This window comes from Mus pahari, chromosome 4 (assembly GCF_900095145.1).
Source record: "Mus pahari chromosome 4, PAHARI_EIJ_v1.1, whole genome shotgun sequence".
Lineage (NCBI taxonomy): Eukaryota > Metazoa > Chordata > Mammalia > Rodentia > Muridae > Mus > Mus pahari.
The window spans coordinates 129048931-129066855 of NC_034593.1; the positions used below are offsets into that span (position 1 = coordinate 129048931).

At 38.0% G+C, this 17925-nt stretch overlaps 1 protein-coding gene across 2 annotated transcripts in view; it reads left to right on the forward strand.

Moving 5' to 3' along the window:
• The window catches only part of Unc5c (unc-5 netrin receptor C), a 350620-nt gene that overhangs the window by 271030 nt on the left and 61665 nt on the right, over positions 1-17925 (forward strand). For both annotated transcript variants that reach the window (XM_021195777.2, XM_021195778.2), the window contains exons 5-7: positions 7637-7817; positions 11890-12057; positions 14381-14545. In XM_021195777.2, the coding sequence (XP_021051436.1) occupies positions 7637-7817; positions 11890-12057; positions 14381-14545 (514 nt within the window). The remainder of the gene's footprint in view (positions 1-7636; positions 7818-11889; positions 12058-14380; positions 14546-17925) is intronic.

Genomic DNA, 17925 nt, shown 5'->3' on the forward strand with positions numbered 1-17925 from the left:
AGTGAGGGCTTAGAGAATGCTAATCACACATTCAACCAACTCAGACACATAACCCAGCCTTCTTTTTTGTTGGTTTGTTTGTGATGTTGATGTTGTTTTTAATTTTATCTTGGTAGAGATTGAACCCTAGTTCTACTTCATGCTAGACTAGACAAACATTCTATCATTAAGCCACTAACCCAACTGTTTAGGAAGCTATTTTACAAACAGATTCTATAATCTCTAGATAAGTTTGTAGAAGTTACCCAACCACAGATGTTTTTTTTTTGGTGGTGTTGTTTTTAATTCTCAAGAAGGTAATATAGCTTTAATATATACTCAGTATACATGTCATCTTTGAAGAAATACTCACTACTATAGGACAGATAGACTTAGACTCCGATAGCAACAGGAAACTGGGAGTCTCCTAGAGTAACTGGAGCTCATCTGCTATTTCATGCTTCTCTGTGAAAGCCACACAGAGGTGAGGCAGCTATACTCAAAGGCACTGGGGAGTTGAATTCTTGATTCCCAGAAGAACAATATCTATAGGTAAATGTACTTAATTAAAATCATGTCTAAGGGCTGGTCCTCATTAGAAATATTTAATTTAAATCTGACATTCAAACAGGAGCCTTCTTATAGGAACTTAAAAATGTGCATAACAGATTTTGATCCACTATGTGTCCTGTCTTCGCATTAACTATAGGCCAGTTCTAGAACATAAGAGACAGCAGTGATAAATAGGAGGGAGGAGCCGAAAAGTTTGGCGTGATGGCCCATTCCTGGAATTACAGCACTTAAAATACTTATGCAAGAGGATTATATATTTAAGACCAGCTTGGGCTACATAAGAACCAAAAAAGTAGAACAAAAAAACCTATGCAGCTTCCATTCTAGAGGACAAAAACTAGTAAAATTTTAGTAAATGAGACTGAGAAAATAAAAGAACAAACATGATAGGTTGGGTATTGGAATAAATGGGGGCTGAAGGTGCAAAGGTGAACCAGGAACAGATATACTAAAAGGATGTGAGCAACAATGGGGGCGAAGGGGGGGGACACCACAGCAGGACTGCAGCTCAGGTAAGGTTAATTCATGCATATGTAGAGGCACTAGCACATTCAGTATCTCCCCACCAAGAGAACATGCATAGACAGGCTGGTCTCCAGTCAGGTTGAGGTCTTGAACCCTGGTGAAACGCAATGGGTGGTAATTCCCACCTACATGGGACAGAAGGCATTCTCTCATGTCTCTTGAACCCCTGGCTCCTGTCCTGGTGCCCACAAGAGAAGCATGTGGCTAGTAGTCATGTACACAATGTCCCAAGCTTCTGTCCTTCATGCTAGACTCCTCCGAGTTACCTAGCAACAGCAAGATAACAAGCCCACTATAAGAGGGGCTGCTTGGCCCCTCCTTGCTCTCTTAAGTTTTGGCTTTCTTTTCTTTCTTTCTCTCTCTCTCTCTCTCTCTCTCTCTCTCTCTCTCTCTCTCTCTCTCTCTCTCTCTCTCTCTCTCCTAAGCTTTTACCACTCTCTCTCTCTAAACCTTCACCTTTCTTACTCTCTCTTTTTCTCTTTCCTTTCCCCCTTCTCTCCTCTTGGCCATGGCTGGTCTCTCTCTCTCTCTTTCTACCTTTTCTCTTTCCCCCTGCCTTTCTACAATAAAGCTCTAAAACCATAGATTGTCTCTGCTCATCAAGGCTTTGATGATGGATAGGCTTTCTCTTAATGAGCCATGCCTAATCTCCCATCAGAAGGCCTTCCTGTGCCCCACCCATGGACCAGACTTAGGACTCTCACCTGCTTGGAAACCTCTCTCCCTCTGCCCTTTTCCTTTCCCCTCAGGGGCTGAGTGTCACCTTGGGGCCCCTATTCTGTTCTCATTTCCTCTACTGTATCCAGTGTGGGATGCCAGAGACTGAGAACCTGGTATTGGGGGCTGCCCCTTGTTTACCCCTGCCATGTGGGGTCAGTGGCTTCACACTGCTAGATTCCCCCCTGCCCCCCCCCCGAGTGAAAAGCATCCAACAATCCTCCTGAGTCCACCTGCCCAGAGCACAGAAACTCTGGCCGGACGTGGGCTCTCCCCCCCCTTCTTCCCCTGTACCCACAGCCCAGCAACTTGTTCGTATGTTGGCCTTTCCAACAGGGCCTGCATACTGAGAGAGAATGTCATGGGAAGAGTGAAGTCAAGTGCTGAAAGGGTAGGGTCTTCTGTAAGCATGAGGCTCCACAGTAGTTCATTGTAAAGACTCGGGGCTGATATTGTGTTAGTTAAGGAGTCATTAGATGTCTTGTGATATCGTGTAGCCAGCTGTGGGATTTTGAGTGTTTCCCCAAACATTGAGGTGCCAGAGAAAATGTAGAAGGGAAGATGCAAGGTTCTTTTGGCAATCCTGGAGAGAAATGGTAACTTGGTCTTGGAAGGGAGTGGGTAATCGGAGATGAGAAGGAGTTAGAGTCTTGTTGTTCTGCTTAACAGTAAATGGTTAGAGAATGAAAGGATGCAATAGTAACCAAGAGAGTATCTTTAACTAGCTGCAGGTTGAACATGGCATTGACTTGGCTAATTAATAGAACAGGAGGCTTAGGTTGGAAAAGTCTATTTACAAGGATACTCTCCAACACCTGAGTGCATTACAAGACAGCAGGTATGAACTCAGAGATCAGTTAGATTGAAAAAAATGAGAATCATATATAGCACATGCACTGAGCCCCCCTCCCACCCCCCAAAAAAGAATCTGAGTAGAAAATAGAGACAAGACTATGGCGGTACAAATTAGATAAAGGGAGCTGAGGAGACTGAATAAGCCTAGACAGATCTGGAGTGAACTGTGTCCAGAGAAGAGAAGTAAGAAGGAGAGAGGGGACTAACAAGGCGACGTGCTTCTGCTGAGCCAGGACTAGGATGGGTTCAGTAGAAATGGAGAAGACATGGAGTGATAGGAAGCTCAATGCAGTCTCCTAGGAGTTTTCAGAAGACCTAAAGAGGAAGGTGAGCTGAATAGAGATAAGTACAAAAGGGGGTTCTTTGGAGTTGTGAAAAATAACAGTGTTTGTCTGCTTATTGAAATTATTCCAGAGAGAGGAATGTTTGGATGGTTTTAGAGAAAGAGAAACTCTGGGATTGGCCTGTGAATAAGGGAGCAAGAAAGGGATAGAAACCACCAGCCAACATTCCCTTATGGGATCTCAGAGAGCATCCTCAAATAGTGAACCATAGGAGTCAACAGGTAGATGGGGAATTTAAGATCTCTCCTGCTTGCCTACTGTCTGGATGATGTTGGATAATGTAGGGAGAGGCAAGGAAGCAATGTTTAAGAATGAAGGCAAAGGAAGAAGCATCTGTCGAAGACAGTAGAGGAAACTACAGCGTGACTTGGAAAAACCAAAGACAGTAGAGGAAACTACAGCGTGACTTGGAAAAACCAAAGACAGTAGAAGAAACTACAGCGTGACTTGGAAAAACCAAAGACAGTAGAGGAAACTACAGCGTGACTTGGAAAAACCAAAGGTCTACATTCTGCCTCCATGAATCTGTCATTATCCCATTCAGAATAGCTCTGGAAATATTTTTTTTCAAGATATAGAGCTATATAAGGCAAGTAGGTACCTAAAAGTGAAGACTAAAGTTGAAGCATGGTATAAGATTTGTACATCAAAGTAAACACTAGGTTTATATTTTAAAATTGGAAAGTAAAACAGACGGGGAGTTCTGATGAAGGGTTCTAGAGAAAAGAAGGCATGGATGACAGGGGAAAAAAATGGCAAAAGGCCAGGGTATTAGACTTGCAGATGACATGTAATGGCAATGACAAAAGTTATACTAATTTCTCTAAAATGCCATCATATACAGAGGTACTTGCAGCTCCTTTTTCGATGCCTGCTTGAATCTGTGGGTAGAAGATGAGATTGTGCATTTCATCTTGCTTCTGGGATTGTACTAGCTCTATCCCGAGATCTCATTTTGAAAGTCAATAACCTAACAGTAACTTATAACCTCTGGAAGAGATTTTAAAACACTGAAGGTAGACCTCTTCAGACTGAGAAACCTTACTTTTCTGGGGAAGATTTATTTTGGGGTCAAATTTAGGACTGATATATTAGAAAGATTCTCCAAGTTATCCTTCTGTGAATCCAAAGTTGAAAATTTCTACAAAGAATGTGTGACCCAAGAGGATAAGATTGTTGCAGGTAGGTCACGGACTACAGGGCCAAGAAATAAGATATCTCATCTTTGTGGTTATTAATATAGATGATTAGAAATTATCCTAAAGTGATGATAGCCCAGATGCCTCTAGATTACTACAAAAATAATGTAGGCATCAGCTATTAATAAAAGCAAGAGTGGTGGGAAAGAATGACCTGGAAAAAGGGTAAAATAAAAGCATTTATCTAAACCTAGACTCAGGGATTTGTTCCACTTAGAAAACCAAATACCATAAACTTAGGAAGAGCTCAGGAGAAACCCTGATCTCAAAAGATACACAGCTTAGATGGGGACTAGAAAAGGTAGACATTGTAATAAGATGTCATTCTGGAGGTTTTCACTGCCTGGTTCTAAAGCAGAAAAAAAAAAAAAAACTGTTTACACCCAGGGGTCTGATCTTGTAGCAGGTGCTACAACACAGCAGGGGTACAGGAATTCAGGGCAGTGTGAAACTTTGCCAGAGCTTACTTCTAATTTTCTGTGGCATTTTCTACTATCATAATCCACCATTTCTTACGAGGCAGTTATATAGACCAAGACAGGAAACTGTTCATTGTAGAGATTCTGTGATCATAACAATCTTTTGGGGGAAAGAATGAGTGTACTTCCTCAAATACCTACAGCATCCACTTCAACACAGGGCTTCTTGGGTCCTAGATGCTCGACCACTCATGGAGATACTGTAAGAAAGTCTGTCCATGTGTTTGAAAATCAAATGACCACGCATCAAACAATCAGGCTAGACTCTCAAAAATTTTTTGTCAGCTGTGTAAGTGGAATTCTATCTTCCTAGCAATAAACTCTTCAAAGAAACTAGAAGTTTGTAATATTCCTTGGGGCCTCTTTATACCTATTGTAATTAGAATAGTATCACTGTTGTTAAACAGAGTATCAATATACACAAAGAAGCCAAAGGTAAGTCATGAGCTTAAGGGTTGAATATAAGTTATTACAGAAACACTTCAAGAAAAAAATGATCAGGAGAAACTTGAGCTAAAAGGAATAGACAGACAAGGAAAGTGAAAATTCAATTATAATCTCAGGAGAAAGACTTCATATGATCCCAGGAGGAAACGTCAGAGAACTGTGCCCCAGAACTCAGTATTTATGAGTCTATGTACACGCAGAATGGTGACAGACAGGGAAGATGTAGGGGATAATGTAAACTCAGACACAGCCAAGTGAAAAAGAATCCATATGTCTGAGGGTTGTCACTCAAAGACAGATGGCAAAATGGACTCTTGAGACAAGACTTGTTTTGAGTACAAAATCAGTAATCCATTGTCAGTGCTCAAGAAAACTTTATGATGGGACAGTGTTTTAGTCAGGGTTTCTATTGCTGTGAAAAGACACCATGACCATGGCAACTCTTATAAAGGAAAACATTTCACTGGGGCTCAAAGTTCAGAGGGAAAGTTTACTCCATGATCATCATGGCAGGAAGCATGGTGGAATTCAGGCAGAAATGGTGTTGGAGCCAGATGTGGTGGCACACACCTTTAATCTCAGGACTTGGGAGGCAGAGGCAGGCAGATTTCTGAGTTCAAGACCAGCCTGGTCTACAAAGTGAGTTCCAGGACAGCCAGGGCTACACAGAGAAACCCTGTCTTGAAAAAGAAAAAGAAAAAAAGAAAAAAAAAGGAAAGGAAAAGGAAAGAAAAGAAAAGAAAAGAAAAGAAAAGAAAAGAAAAGAAAAGAAAAGAAAAGAAAAGAGAAAGAAATGGTGTTGGAGCAGTTGCTGACAGTTTACCATATGGATCCTTGGAAAGCAGGAAAAACAGTGAGCCACTGAGAATGACCAGTAAGATTCTGAGACCACAAAGACCACCCCCAGCAACACACTTTCTCTGACAAGACCACACCCCACCCCTACTCCCACAAGGCCTCCTATAATGACACCCCCTATGAGCTTATTGGGCCATTTTATTTAAGCTATCACAGACAAATAACCAAGGCCAAGACTAGACCAAGAAATAATAAAGTCAACTGTGAAATCAGTATTGTCAAGTAGCTGTCTGATCGTACACGGCTTTGGGGCCTATCATACACACACATATAAATATATTGCAGCTAGTCACCAGCATCATGTGCAGTCTGTATCTGACAACAAAATTCATATTTAAAAATCCAGATTTAAAGGGATCCCTTCTATTTCTCCCTACCATTAGTGCAAATATCAAGTATGCTTAACTGCTTCCAAATTTACATAATTATAAATAATGGTTTGCATCTGTACCCTCATCAACTTCTGGTTCTCAGAAGTATGGTTGTTTTTTTGTTTGTCCCTCTGAATACTGGCTTTTCTTCTATGGATTAGAAAAGTGTAGCTGACAGTCACTTGCATTATAGAAGTATCTTAGAACTGTGTTGTGTCAAGTTCACTGACAGATTTAGAGATTAATTCCTAGACTTCTTACGGTGCTGAAGAAGCTCTTTAAGATTTTGAAAATGGCAACAATATTGACTCCCTCTTACTAAAGGTTACCTATGCCCACATCCACTGTAATGCAAGAGGAAAGTTTAACCGCGGTAAATATCAATGTTGTTTTCCTTTATGGGAAAACTGCTTCACAGGGAAACAAATCTTGCCAAGATAAAAAATAGTTTACCCCCTAGAAGGACAGTTTGCCCAAGAATATTTCTCTTATTTAATCCAGCAAGGACAGAAACGTGTTGTTAAATCAATAGTATTAACATAGCAAAACAATGCTTTGATAATGTTGAATAGTCATGCCTTAGGTCAGATTTTCCAAAACCAAGTAATGTGCCAAAGATTTGAATACTAGGAGTATTCAAAAAGGGATTTGAGCGTGACTTATGTGCTATTTGGATTGTGTTGGGTTGGTAGGAAAACTTTCTCCCCACCAAATATTTTGGCTTATACTCATCCCCAAATCTGTGTTTGGCTACATTTTAAGGTCTGTGCATTTTCAGGCAAATGTAACCCATATGTTGCAGAGTAGCTATAGGTAAATCATCTGAATGTTGCCTTACTGGAACTCCATAATGTCTGAAATGCCTTTTCAGCCTCTTTATAGTCTTATAGTCTTTTCTATAAAACAGCAGGTAAGTTGCCAAGAGTAAACAAATCAAACAGCAAAAGGTTTGGATTCATTTTGAAATGCCTTGCCTGTTATTTTTGATTGGGTTCTGTGCTTGGCAATGCTTATTCCCCATGTCTGCCTGCGGGGCAAAGTGGAAACAGTTGAACACTGTATTTCCAAACTGGTTCATTGACATTTGAGAATAATGTAGTATAGACAGAATCAGCATGTTTGGCAGGTGAGTGATACCTAATATGACCTTGGAAAGTAACTTTCCTCTGCTTTGATGCAATTCAAATAGCATGAAACAATGTTGTATACACTACAAAACCCAGGTTAGGACAAGCAGCCATGCAGGGGCCTGGACTGGGGATTTATCAAATTTTCTTGTACATCTTTAGGTGGAGTGGCTAAAGAATGAAGACATAATTGATCCTGCTGAAGATCGCAACTTTTATATTACTATTGATCACAACCTGATCATCAAGCAGGCCCGACTCTCAGATACAGCAAATTATACCTGTGTTGCCAAAAATATTGTTGCCAAGAGGAAAAGCACCACAGCCACTGTCATCGTGTATGGTAAGAGAACGCTCAGGTCCTCAGTCCAGCACATGCAAGCAATTCGTTCCCATTTATAGCATCATTGCATTTTAAAATATCCAGCTACCAATCTCTTTTAGATTCCCACCATTGTTTCCTCCAGCCTCATGCACGGTCGGTAGGTTTAAGTACTCCCAGGAGGCCCTAAGTGGGATGAAGTTTCTGGAAACTGCCCACATCTACTGCCTCTCAGAGGTCTCATTTCTCAAGGAGGAATTGTACCAAGAAGACCTGACTGAGTTTGGGAGATAACAGAGCTCTAGGCAGAACAATGACGTTTCTTTGACTCTAGGTTCAGATCCATGATTACACAAATACAAGAAATGTGAGACAAACGGGTTCCATAAATATACTTGGTGTCCATCCACCCCTAGAACTTGCTTTCTTGCTTCTACCAGAGGACTGTAGAGCAATTATAAAGACAACTGTGGTCAAGGGGTTGTCATTCCTACAACATGCAAAGCTTCATGAAAGGACTTTGCGCCCTCTGCCCCCTCTCAGCCTGCTCATGTCTTAATCTTTTGATTCTCTTCAAGTGTCAATCAGTTCCACATCCCATTTTGGAGTGGCCTGAATGTGCTTACCTCCGTCGGCAGTTGGCACTCCATTAGACCCTAGCTATTTCTCAAGGTGATTAATCCCTCAGCTCTGCTCTCTACTGTTTCATACACTAAAAAGATTACACTGTACATTTACATACTTCTCAGAACTTTGAGCCTTCATTATATTGATTTATTGTCACAGAGGAATCTAAACCCCAAGTATTTGAGGTGTGGTTTCCTCTTGAACAAGGAGCCCAGATTTACTTCTACTTAGAAAATAGTGAAGCTGTCTCTCCCTACTTGTGTGGTCTGCCATACGCCTGGATTCTGATGACCTGTGCAGTAGGGGCTGTCACTTGGAATATCCTAGCAATTACTTCAGAGACTCCTAAAAGTGATAAGATTAGGATAAAATAAGGTGCCAAAGAATATGCCATTACAGCTTTTTGACCATTTTCCTTTCTTTCTTTCTTTCTTTCTTTTTTTTTTTTTTTTTTTTTTTTTTTTTTTTTTTTTTTTTTTTTTTTTTTTNGGCAGGGTTTCTCTGTATATCCCTGGCTGTCCTGGAACTCACTCTGTAGACCAGGCTGGCCTCGAACTCAGAAATCCACCTGCCTCTGCCTCTGCCTCCCGAGTGCGCCACCACACCCGGCTTGACCATTTTCTTAAGTTGAAGGCAATTTAATAAAAGCACATCCAAAGAGATTGCCCTAACTTTCCACCATTTACTTTAAATACAAGAAGAGTTCCCAGGAAAATCCATATGCTAAAAAGAAAAGAAAATTCTTACCATTGAAGATACAAAGTTGAAGACAGGAGAGTTCTGTACAGGTCTTATTCAGTAAACTCTTAACTCTTAGTAATGTTTTCCTAACTTAGAGTTCCTGGGACCACTTCCATCCAGAGATATTTGTGCTCATGGCCTTTATGGCTGCTTTCTTCTCTGTGATCTTCTGGATAAACATGTGTTGAATCCACTTCCATGTTTTTATACAACTTATATAAGTTTACTCATATCAAACTGTAAAGAACCTAAAAATATAGAGATTAAGTTCCTTCCTCTCCAATAGTACCATTGTGTGGTTGTGTACTGGCAAGATGAGGAGTCACAAGAGCAGAAACCATCATGATGTTCCAGAGGCTGCACATAGTGATTCTTTGCAACTGCCTTTTTAATTACAGGATAGAAGCATTCTAATTTTTTTTTGTAATCTCCTGATTACTCTGGGGATTAATTTCCTAGTCCAGATAAATGGCTATGTTGAACTGTAAGCAATTGTATTTCTTAAATCACAAGAAACTGTTTTGTACTTTTTAATCTTAGTCTAAATTGGCTGAAACACTTGATTAATAGCATTTAAAATGCAAAGAAGCAATGGAACCCAATCATAGTATGTGCCAATTGCAAATAACTAATGAAGACACACTATAAATAGATGTATTCTATAGGTATTTAATATAGATGCAAATCTCCTTCTACTTATAGCATGATTTCAATATCTGCAAATGCAGTGAGAACATTGCTATTAGAAAGGATCATATGCAAATAACCAGAGCATTTTTAAACAAGAGGCAGGACCAAAGGTAAAGCCATGAGACCTGGACCAGCAGTTATCTGGTTTTAGAAAGTATTTTTTTTGGAGTCCTGTGTTTTCTCTGTAAAATAAATGGATTCTTCTAGTATCTGCAATAAGTAAGTAAATGAATAAATAATTCTGATTTTTTTTTCACGTCACAGCAGAACATCAACAGACTGGTAACTGTAGATGTAGCTTAGAACCTCAGTTTCCAATGCCAGTAAGCAGTGTACATGACAGCAGTGTGACATTTGAGATCTTAGAAAAACTGAGCCAGGAACTTGACTTGGGAGCTCCAGATGAAACGTTACCTGTCAAGTGTCTGCTCCTGAGTTTCGTGGCTCCACAAACTGAATTGCCCAAGGCGCATGGATTGGGCTCATCAATCCACAGAAATGCCTATCTAATCATCATTTCCTCTGAACTTGTTTCACATGTTCTTTTTCATTACTGTCATTTTGGGCTTATAAATGTATATCTATTAAGAGAAATTTGAAAACACAGAAAAGGTCAAAGAAGAATACATCTTTGACTCTGTCATCTACCAATAGTATTTTTGAAATTAATATTATACTACTAGTATTTCGTATGGATATATAGTACATAAAAGTAAAAACTACATATTATTTTTATTAATTGTATAATGTTAAAGACATAGGTTTCATTAGAGAACCTCTGGCTTTACTGTTTCATGACATACATGAAAATATACAACTTAACATTTTCCTATTTTTTCAACATCATAGATTCTTCTAATTATCAGACATTTAAAAATGTTACAAAAATACCTTGTTCATGTCTATAAATAGAGTCATATTTATTTACTGATGAGTGAGTAAATTTCCTAGAAACTATAATTTGTAGCAAATCATTTGAACATAAAGACTCTTTGTTCCTTCCATAGCTAACTGTTTTCTCTACCTTTGGAGGCAAATGCATACAATTGTTCCATAATATTTTAACTACCAGCAAATAATTTATGTTTAAAACTGTTTCATTAAAAAGAGTACATAAATGTTATATACATTATTGAGCTATTTTTTAATCATGCTATTTTCTAGAGATGTCTAGAAATGAATAGTGTGAGTAATGTGGGATTCTGGTTTTATAGTGATTGATATATATATATATATATATATATATAGATAGATAGATAGATAGATAGATATTGATATATATCTGTTATATAACATGATTTGTCTTCTGCTCAAGATGTCACATATATACTGACCCCTCCATCATACACCTTCTGCAAAAGATGTCACATATCTAAAGAAGTCACATATATACTGACCAATCTATCACATACCGTGATTAGCCTTTCTGCACAAAGATTAGTATTCATTTCAAATGTGCCAAGCAGTTGGCTCAGTCGAACTGCCAATTTGTTTAAAACTCAAATGCTCTAAGATTTAATTCTGTAATTGCGTTTGCACATGTGGGTTTGTAAAACTGGATAAAATTCCTTGAAAAGCTGTAAAGCTTGCAAATGCTGAAGAAAAATAGCTAATCATTTGTTTTTTAAGAAGTCAATGTGATTTTATTCAGTTCCCATGCTTTGGCTCACATGGCATCAGGATGTAAACATTTATTATGTGAGACACTCTGTCAAAAGTAATTTTTTGGAATTTAACTAGGTAAAGAGATGTATTTTAAAACAAAAAAAAATCAATGTTAGTCAAGGAAAAAGAATATTGTCTTATTTATTTTTGTAAGTGATTTACTTATTGAAAATAATTTTGTGTATCTCTATGTACATTCTCAGCTATCCAGCAAAAGTATGAACTGCTATCTGTGGCCTCCTCTAGCATTGAAATCTTGCTCTTTTTTTGGTCATGTGGGTTATGACTCTGGTCTGTATGCTGTGTGCGATTTGTATGTGTTGGACACTCCTGTATGTCTAACCCACCCTTTGTGGTTCGTCTCTTCCAGTTAATGGTGGCTGGTCCACCTGGACAGAGTGGTCTGTGTGTAACAGCCGCTGTGGGCGAGGATATCAGAAACGCACAAGAACCTGCACCAACCCAGCCCCACTCAATGGCGGGGCCTTCTGTGAGGGGCAGAGTGTACAGAAAATAGCATGCACTACGTTATGTCCAGGTAAATAAAGGGTCCCCTTCTTCCAAAGTGCTACCATGCTTAAAATAGTTACTAGAAGTATATACAAACACCTACTAGACTGAGGCATATGACAAACATTATTTAAATTCATTCCACATTCAGTATTTACCTTGCTGAGAAGTCAGATTCCTCCAAGAGTTCTTAACTTTATCATCTAAACATGCAACATGCCATAAGCACCATTAATGTAGTCCTATGTTTCTAGTTAAACTGCTAGAGGTAAGATTGCACATTCTTTAATTCAAATGATCTGAACAGCATTGAAAACCACATAAAGTTAGAAATAGCGACTCTTGATCTTCAGAAATCCATAAAAATTAATAGGACCTGAAACTTAGAAAATGTTTTATACTGGAATATTTGATGTGTGGTGTCAGTTTCTGGACAGGAGCAAATAAAACATTTGGAAAGAATTAAAAGAAAGGCTAAGCTTCGTGACACAGGAGATAACGGATCTGGAAACTACAGCACAGCCAGCTCTTCCTTATCTGTGTGCCTTGGTCATCTGTCTTATAAATTATTTGCAGTGGTTTCTATACCAAGATTGTGTCCCTTTGCCTCTTTCACTTGACTCAAGGTAAATTTGAGTTACTAGTTACCCAGATGCAAACCAAATCCCAAACTCATTAAAGTGCCTAGTCATATAACATATCCAGAAGTTAGGCTAAAGTGGTTTTTTAAATAATCCATAAATCCACTGTGCTCAGTGGTTAGGATTTCTGTTACCAATGTCAGTGTTTGAATACACAGCCTCCTTAGCACTCTTTGATTTGCCCAACTTTTTACTCTTCATCCTTTAATAGAACATTTTTCAGAAGTGGGAAGAAAGAAAAATGTTATCTACAGGTTATATTTTCAAGTATTGATTCCAGGTAACAAAATGGTTTCCTGCACGGAACCACTGAAGGCTCTTATTTATGGAACACATTTGAACTTAAGGGTGAACTTAGAAGTTCAGATTTCCCCATACCCTGTCCTTTATTTCACATAGGTTCTGACTCCTATAATTCAGAGTTCATTGACCACTTTGAGTTGAAAGAAGAAAGTGGGTACACACACACACCACACAAAAACACACAAAGAGACACACATACATATGTGTGCATATGTGCCAGTACTTTAAGTAATAAGCACATAATTGCTGATCTGCAGCAAAGCAAATAATCATTGCTTTGAGTAACTGGAAGTTTAATGTTTAGCTGACTGTGTATTATGGAAATAGTAATATGTTCCTAAATTTTGAACATGGACATGTTTTTACCCTAGTATTCATTATGACTAGTATATTTAATTAGTAATAAAAAAGATTTGCCAAATATTGTAAGCTACTACAATTTATATATTTAGCATTCAGATTCGAGAAGTTTAAATGTTTAATAGATGATGCTTGGCATTGTTTTGTGTGAAATCCTAGCTAATCATAATTATTTACATATTCCAAGGAAAATTCAAACACTTATTAAACTTGGTTTAACAGTTTAATACTGTTTATTTGAAATATTTAAAAGGATTCATTTTGAAGTATAGCAATTTATTCTTTCTCAAATTAGCATAGAGTTATATATTCTCAAGTTAGAGATAGCTCAGCTCATTATTACTGAAATATCTTATGATTAATCCACCAAAATTAGAATGAAATTGAGTCAATTCTATATTACGATATCACTACAAAATTAGAAATTTACTTAAATATTATTTCAGTGTGAATAGAAATGTGTACACCATTCAATAATAGAATGGAATCATCAAATAGGTTGTAATTAATACTGTCTTTACAAGAATGGATAGCAAAAGTTTTGGCCAAACAAAGTGACCTGGATGACAAGAAGAAAACAAAGAGTATAGATCAAGAGACAGGGGAAGGGAAAGAGAGAAGACAAAGAGATAGGATGAGTTTGTTCTCCACTACTTCCAATATCCTCTGCTTCCAATTCTCATGCATGTTTGCTTTTACTGTTTACATGGCACTATAAATGAAGAAATCATCAATCAAAGAGGAAGTCCTTTAATAATCAATGTAGTATCTAGAAGCCTCTTTAGTGAATAAAGAGGAAGTGTGATATCTTGCTTACATAGCTCCTGATGTCCCAATATGCCTCCCCTGACACATTGGAGGGAACAAAAATGCACAGAACTCCCATAGGCAGAGCATGAACCATTCACTGGAGGCTAAAGAGAATGCCAAGCTTCTCACTTGTCTACCCCGCTTCTATTCTTGCTGTTATGTACGACTTGAGCTGTGCTTCTTTTACCCATTGAGTTCTGCTCTTTCTGACCTCATGCTTCCTTTCTTTCTTGGTAGTGGATGGTAGGTGGACTTCGTGGAGCAAATGGTCAACCTGTGGGACTGAATGCACCCACTGGCGCAGGAGGGAGTGTACAGCACCAGCCCCCAAGAACGGGGGTAAGGACTGTGATGGCCTGGTCCTCCAATCCAAGAACTGCACTGATGGGCTGTGCATGCAGGGTAAGTCAAACTCAAGAAAGGCAGGCATTGAAGGGGGTGGGGGTGACAGCAAGATCATTTGGATATCTTGAATGAATATTAGTAATTGAGAATGTTGAACAATAAAATTGTAATGATATAGCCCTATTTAGCTTTCTTCCATAATTGTTGAGTTAATATCTTGGGAACTGAAATGAATAATAGCTGTATAATTGATAACTGTGACACATGGTATTACTCTCATTCAAGCAAAATACAATTCAGCCATTTCCATGGAGTGACTGTCATTCTTTCTAGACCAGAGAACCATTAATTCAGTTGTATTACCGTGCACATAAGGGTACCTTAAAGTCCTCACAGAATCAAAGCATGTCTTTTAACAAGTGAGCTATTTATTTGTAATTCATGCCTGGCAGTGAACCAACATCTTTGAAATATAAAATATACAAGGACAGTAAATGTTTCTGCAGGTGGTTTTATGAACCTACAGTAAATCTTTAGTAGGAACATCTTCATGACCTCTTGAAACTGCTGGGTCTGTGTTAAAAAGTACATCATGGGTATGATTTATCTTATTCAAGGATAATATTTTTTATAAAATATTCTTAATGAGTGTAGAAGGTGACTTAGGTGCTGTGGTAGATGCAGCAAGCTATATTCTCTATTTTTCATGTCTTAAGCATAGAATTTTTTTGTCTGTGAAAAGGTAGCTTGCTTTGAATACTTGCAAACTCCCAACCATTTGTTGAAGAGCTCTTAGAATTTATCCTCTCTGCTCCTGACCATGAAACACAGTGCACAGAATTGTTCAGGCAGATGGGTTAAACAATGTGCTGCTGTGAATGGGAGCCAACGGTGGCCAAATGTTTACATTCCTCATGCTCCCGAAAGTATAATGAGATGTATTTACAGAAGGGTATTTGTGTTTGTTGTTTAAGAAAGAACAAGTATTTTGTTTTCACCGAACATATGCAACTTTGTTTATTTTTCCACATTTATATATACACAAGGACCTTTAAAAAGAAATCTTACTTAACGTGCAAATACATAATCATGTTACTCAGATCGAATGAAAATCCAAGAGCCTCTCAATTGGATTTCACAAATATTGCCATGCTGCTGAGCTTCTGATGATTAGGGACAGCTACCATTCCACAAAGGCAAAAATAAATGGAAGACAGTTGATTTATTAGTTGTCCTTCTAGAAATACAAGCTTCATAGCCAGACAAAAGTTTTAGTTGAGGACTAAAATAACATAAATATATCACTTTCACTATTCATATTCTTTTTAGTATGAAACTATCTGATTGAAGTTATTGAGAAGTACAAATATTTAGACGGTTTGGGAGGTTGTTTTCATTTAGAACTTCCATCCCATCTCAAAACAGTAAAACAGTATTGAGTCCTATAGTACCTTTTACTTCTACTCCATGTATTTAAAATTCCAGCCAACATAGATGACAGTGAATGTAGTTCTACATTTAGCTGAGACATTGGACCTTTCTTATACAAAATACTTTCTAATCTATGACATTTGCTAAATATACAACATTCAAACTAAGACCTCACACCAGCAGGGCCTCAATATCTAGACCATCTCTTGTAGTCATAATGGGATTTTTCCTTAGGATTAGAAGTTTGCCAGCAATAATGGCTTGCAGTGTTCTTGTAACTCGGGAAGATGGTTTGGGATGCAGGTGGTATTTTTTGCTTTGCTTTGTTTGTTTGTTTATGTGTTGGCTTGCTGTTTTTCAATCAAGTCTCTTGTTGGACAAAAGCATTTTAGAGTTTGGATTAAGGTTGTTCAGGTAAAAAAGCGATCTTTTCCTGCTGCTGAGATTTCCTATGCTAGCAGTTCCTACCCAGTCAATAAACTCTCTCATCTGTCCTCCTAGATCTACACTGGTCTAGCTGAGAATTGTAGCCTATGCTACTATTGATTTCCTGGGGGATAAAACAACAAAAGAGATATTGCTTTGCAGTATAATTACAGTATTTTACAGTGTTAACCTCTAAGCTTAGAATTTCTGGTGAAGTATTGCTACCAAAGTTTTGCAAAGAAATAATATTACCCTTGGTGGGAAAACAAAAGCCTGTTTAGTGACAAAACTATGAAGCTTGGAGGAGAGACAGAATCCATTTTAAGAAAAAGGAATGAACTAGAACAAAAAGCAACAGAGTTGTAAATGCCAATGAGGAATTTATTATCTATTATGCATTTGCTTTGGGGTAATTCATATCTTAAATGTGCTAAGTTATTTGGTATAAATAATATTATCTCAGCACAAACCTGGCCTACTCAATGTCAAACCAGGTATAAAAGCAATTAAATATACAAATAATTCTAATAATTCTGTTATAAATTTTGGTATACTGGTATATAAAAAAAGCTCTGAGTTGCCCATTGATCTGAGTAGGATATGAGTTTCATAAAATCCAAAGTGTATTTTTCTCAATAAGATAAGTTGACATTTAAGATCTAGGAAAGATGAAATTAATAGAAAATGCTGTTTTTAATATTTAGTCATTATTTTCCTCAAAGCCACCAAATTCTGACACATTTGTTCCTTTACTGCCTAAATATAAGCACATTTATTCATACCATGTAGACTATAATTTAAAATGTCAGTTTTAAATACTAATATACAGAGAGACAGAGACAGAGACAGACTGACAGGCAGATAAGCAGACAGACAGACAGTGAGAAAGAGACAGATAGAGAGAAAAATAGAGACAGAGAGACAGAAAGAAGGGAGGAAAATCTACATTTGCCAGGAACACAATTATAAGGCAAATGAAGAAGAGGCTGTTAGAAATGCCAGAATGGCCAAATAACTACCCTATTTATAATAGCCAGAAGCTGGAAAGAACCCAGATGTACCTTAACAGAGGAATGGATACAGAAAATGTGGTACATTACCACAATGGAGTACTATTCAGCTATTAAAAACAATGAATTTATGAAATTCTTAGGCAAATCGATGTATCTGGAGGCTATGATCCTGAGTGAGGTAACCCAATCACAAAAGAACTCACTTGATATGCACTCATTGATAAGTGGATATTAGCCCAGACCCTAGAATACCCAAGATACAATCTCCAAAACACAAGAAAATCAAAAAGAAGGAAGACCAACACGTGGATACTTCATTCCTCCCCAAAATAGGGAATAAAATACCCATAAAAGAAGTTGCAGAGACAAAGTTTGGAGCTAAGATGAAAGGATGGACCATCCAGAGAGTGGGGGTCCATCCCATAATCAGCCACCAAACACAGACACTATTGCATATGCCAGCAAGAATTTGCTGAAAGGACACTGATATAGCTCTCTCTCATGAGGCTATGCCAGTGCCTGGCAAATATAGAAGTGGATGCCCACAGTCATCTATAGGATAGAACA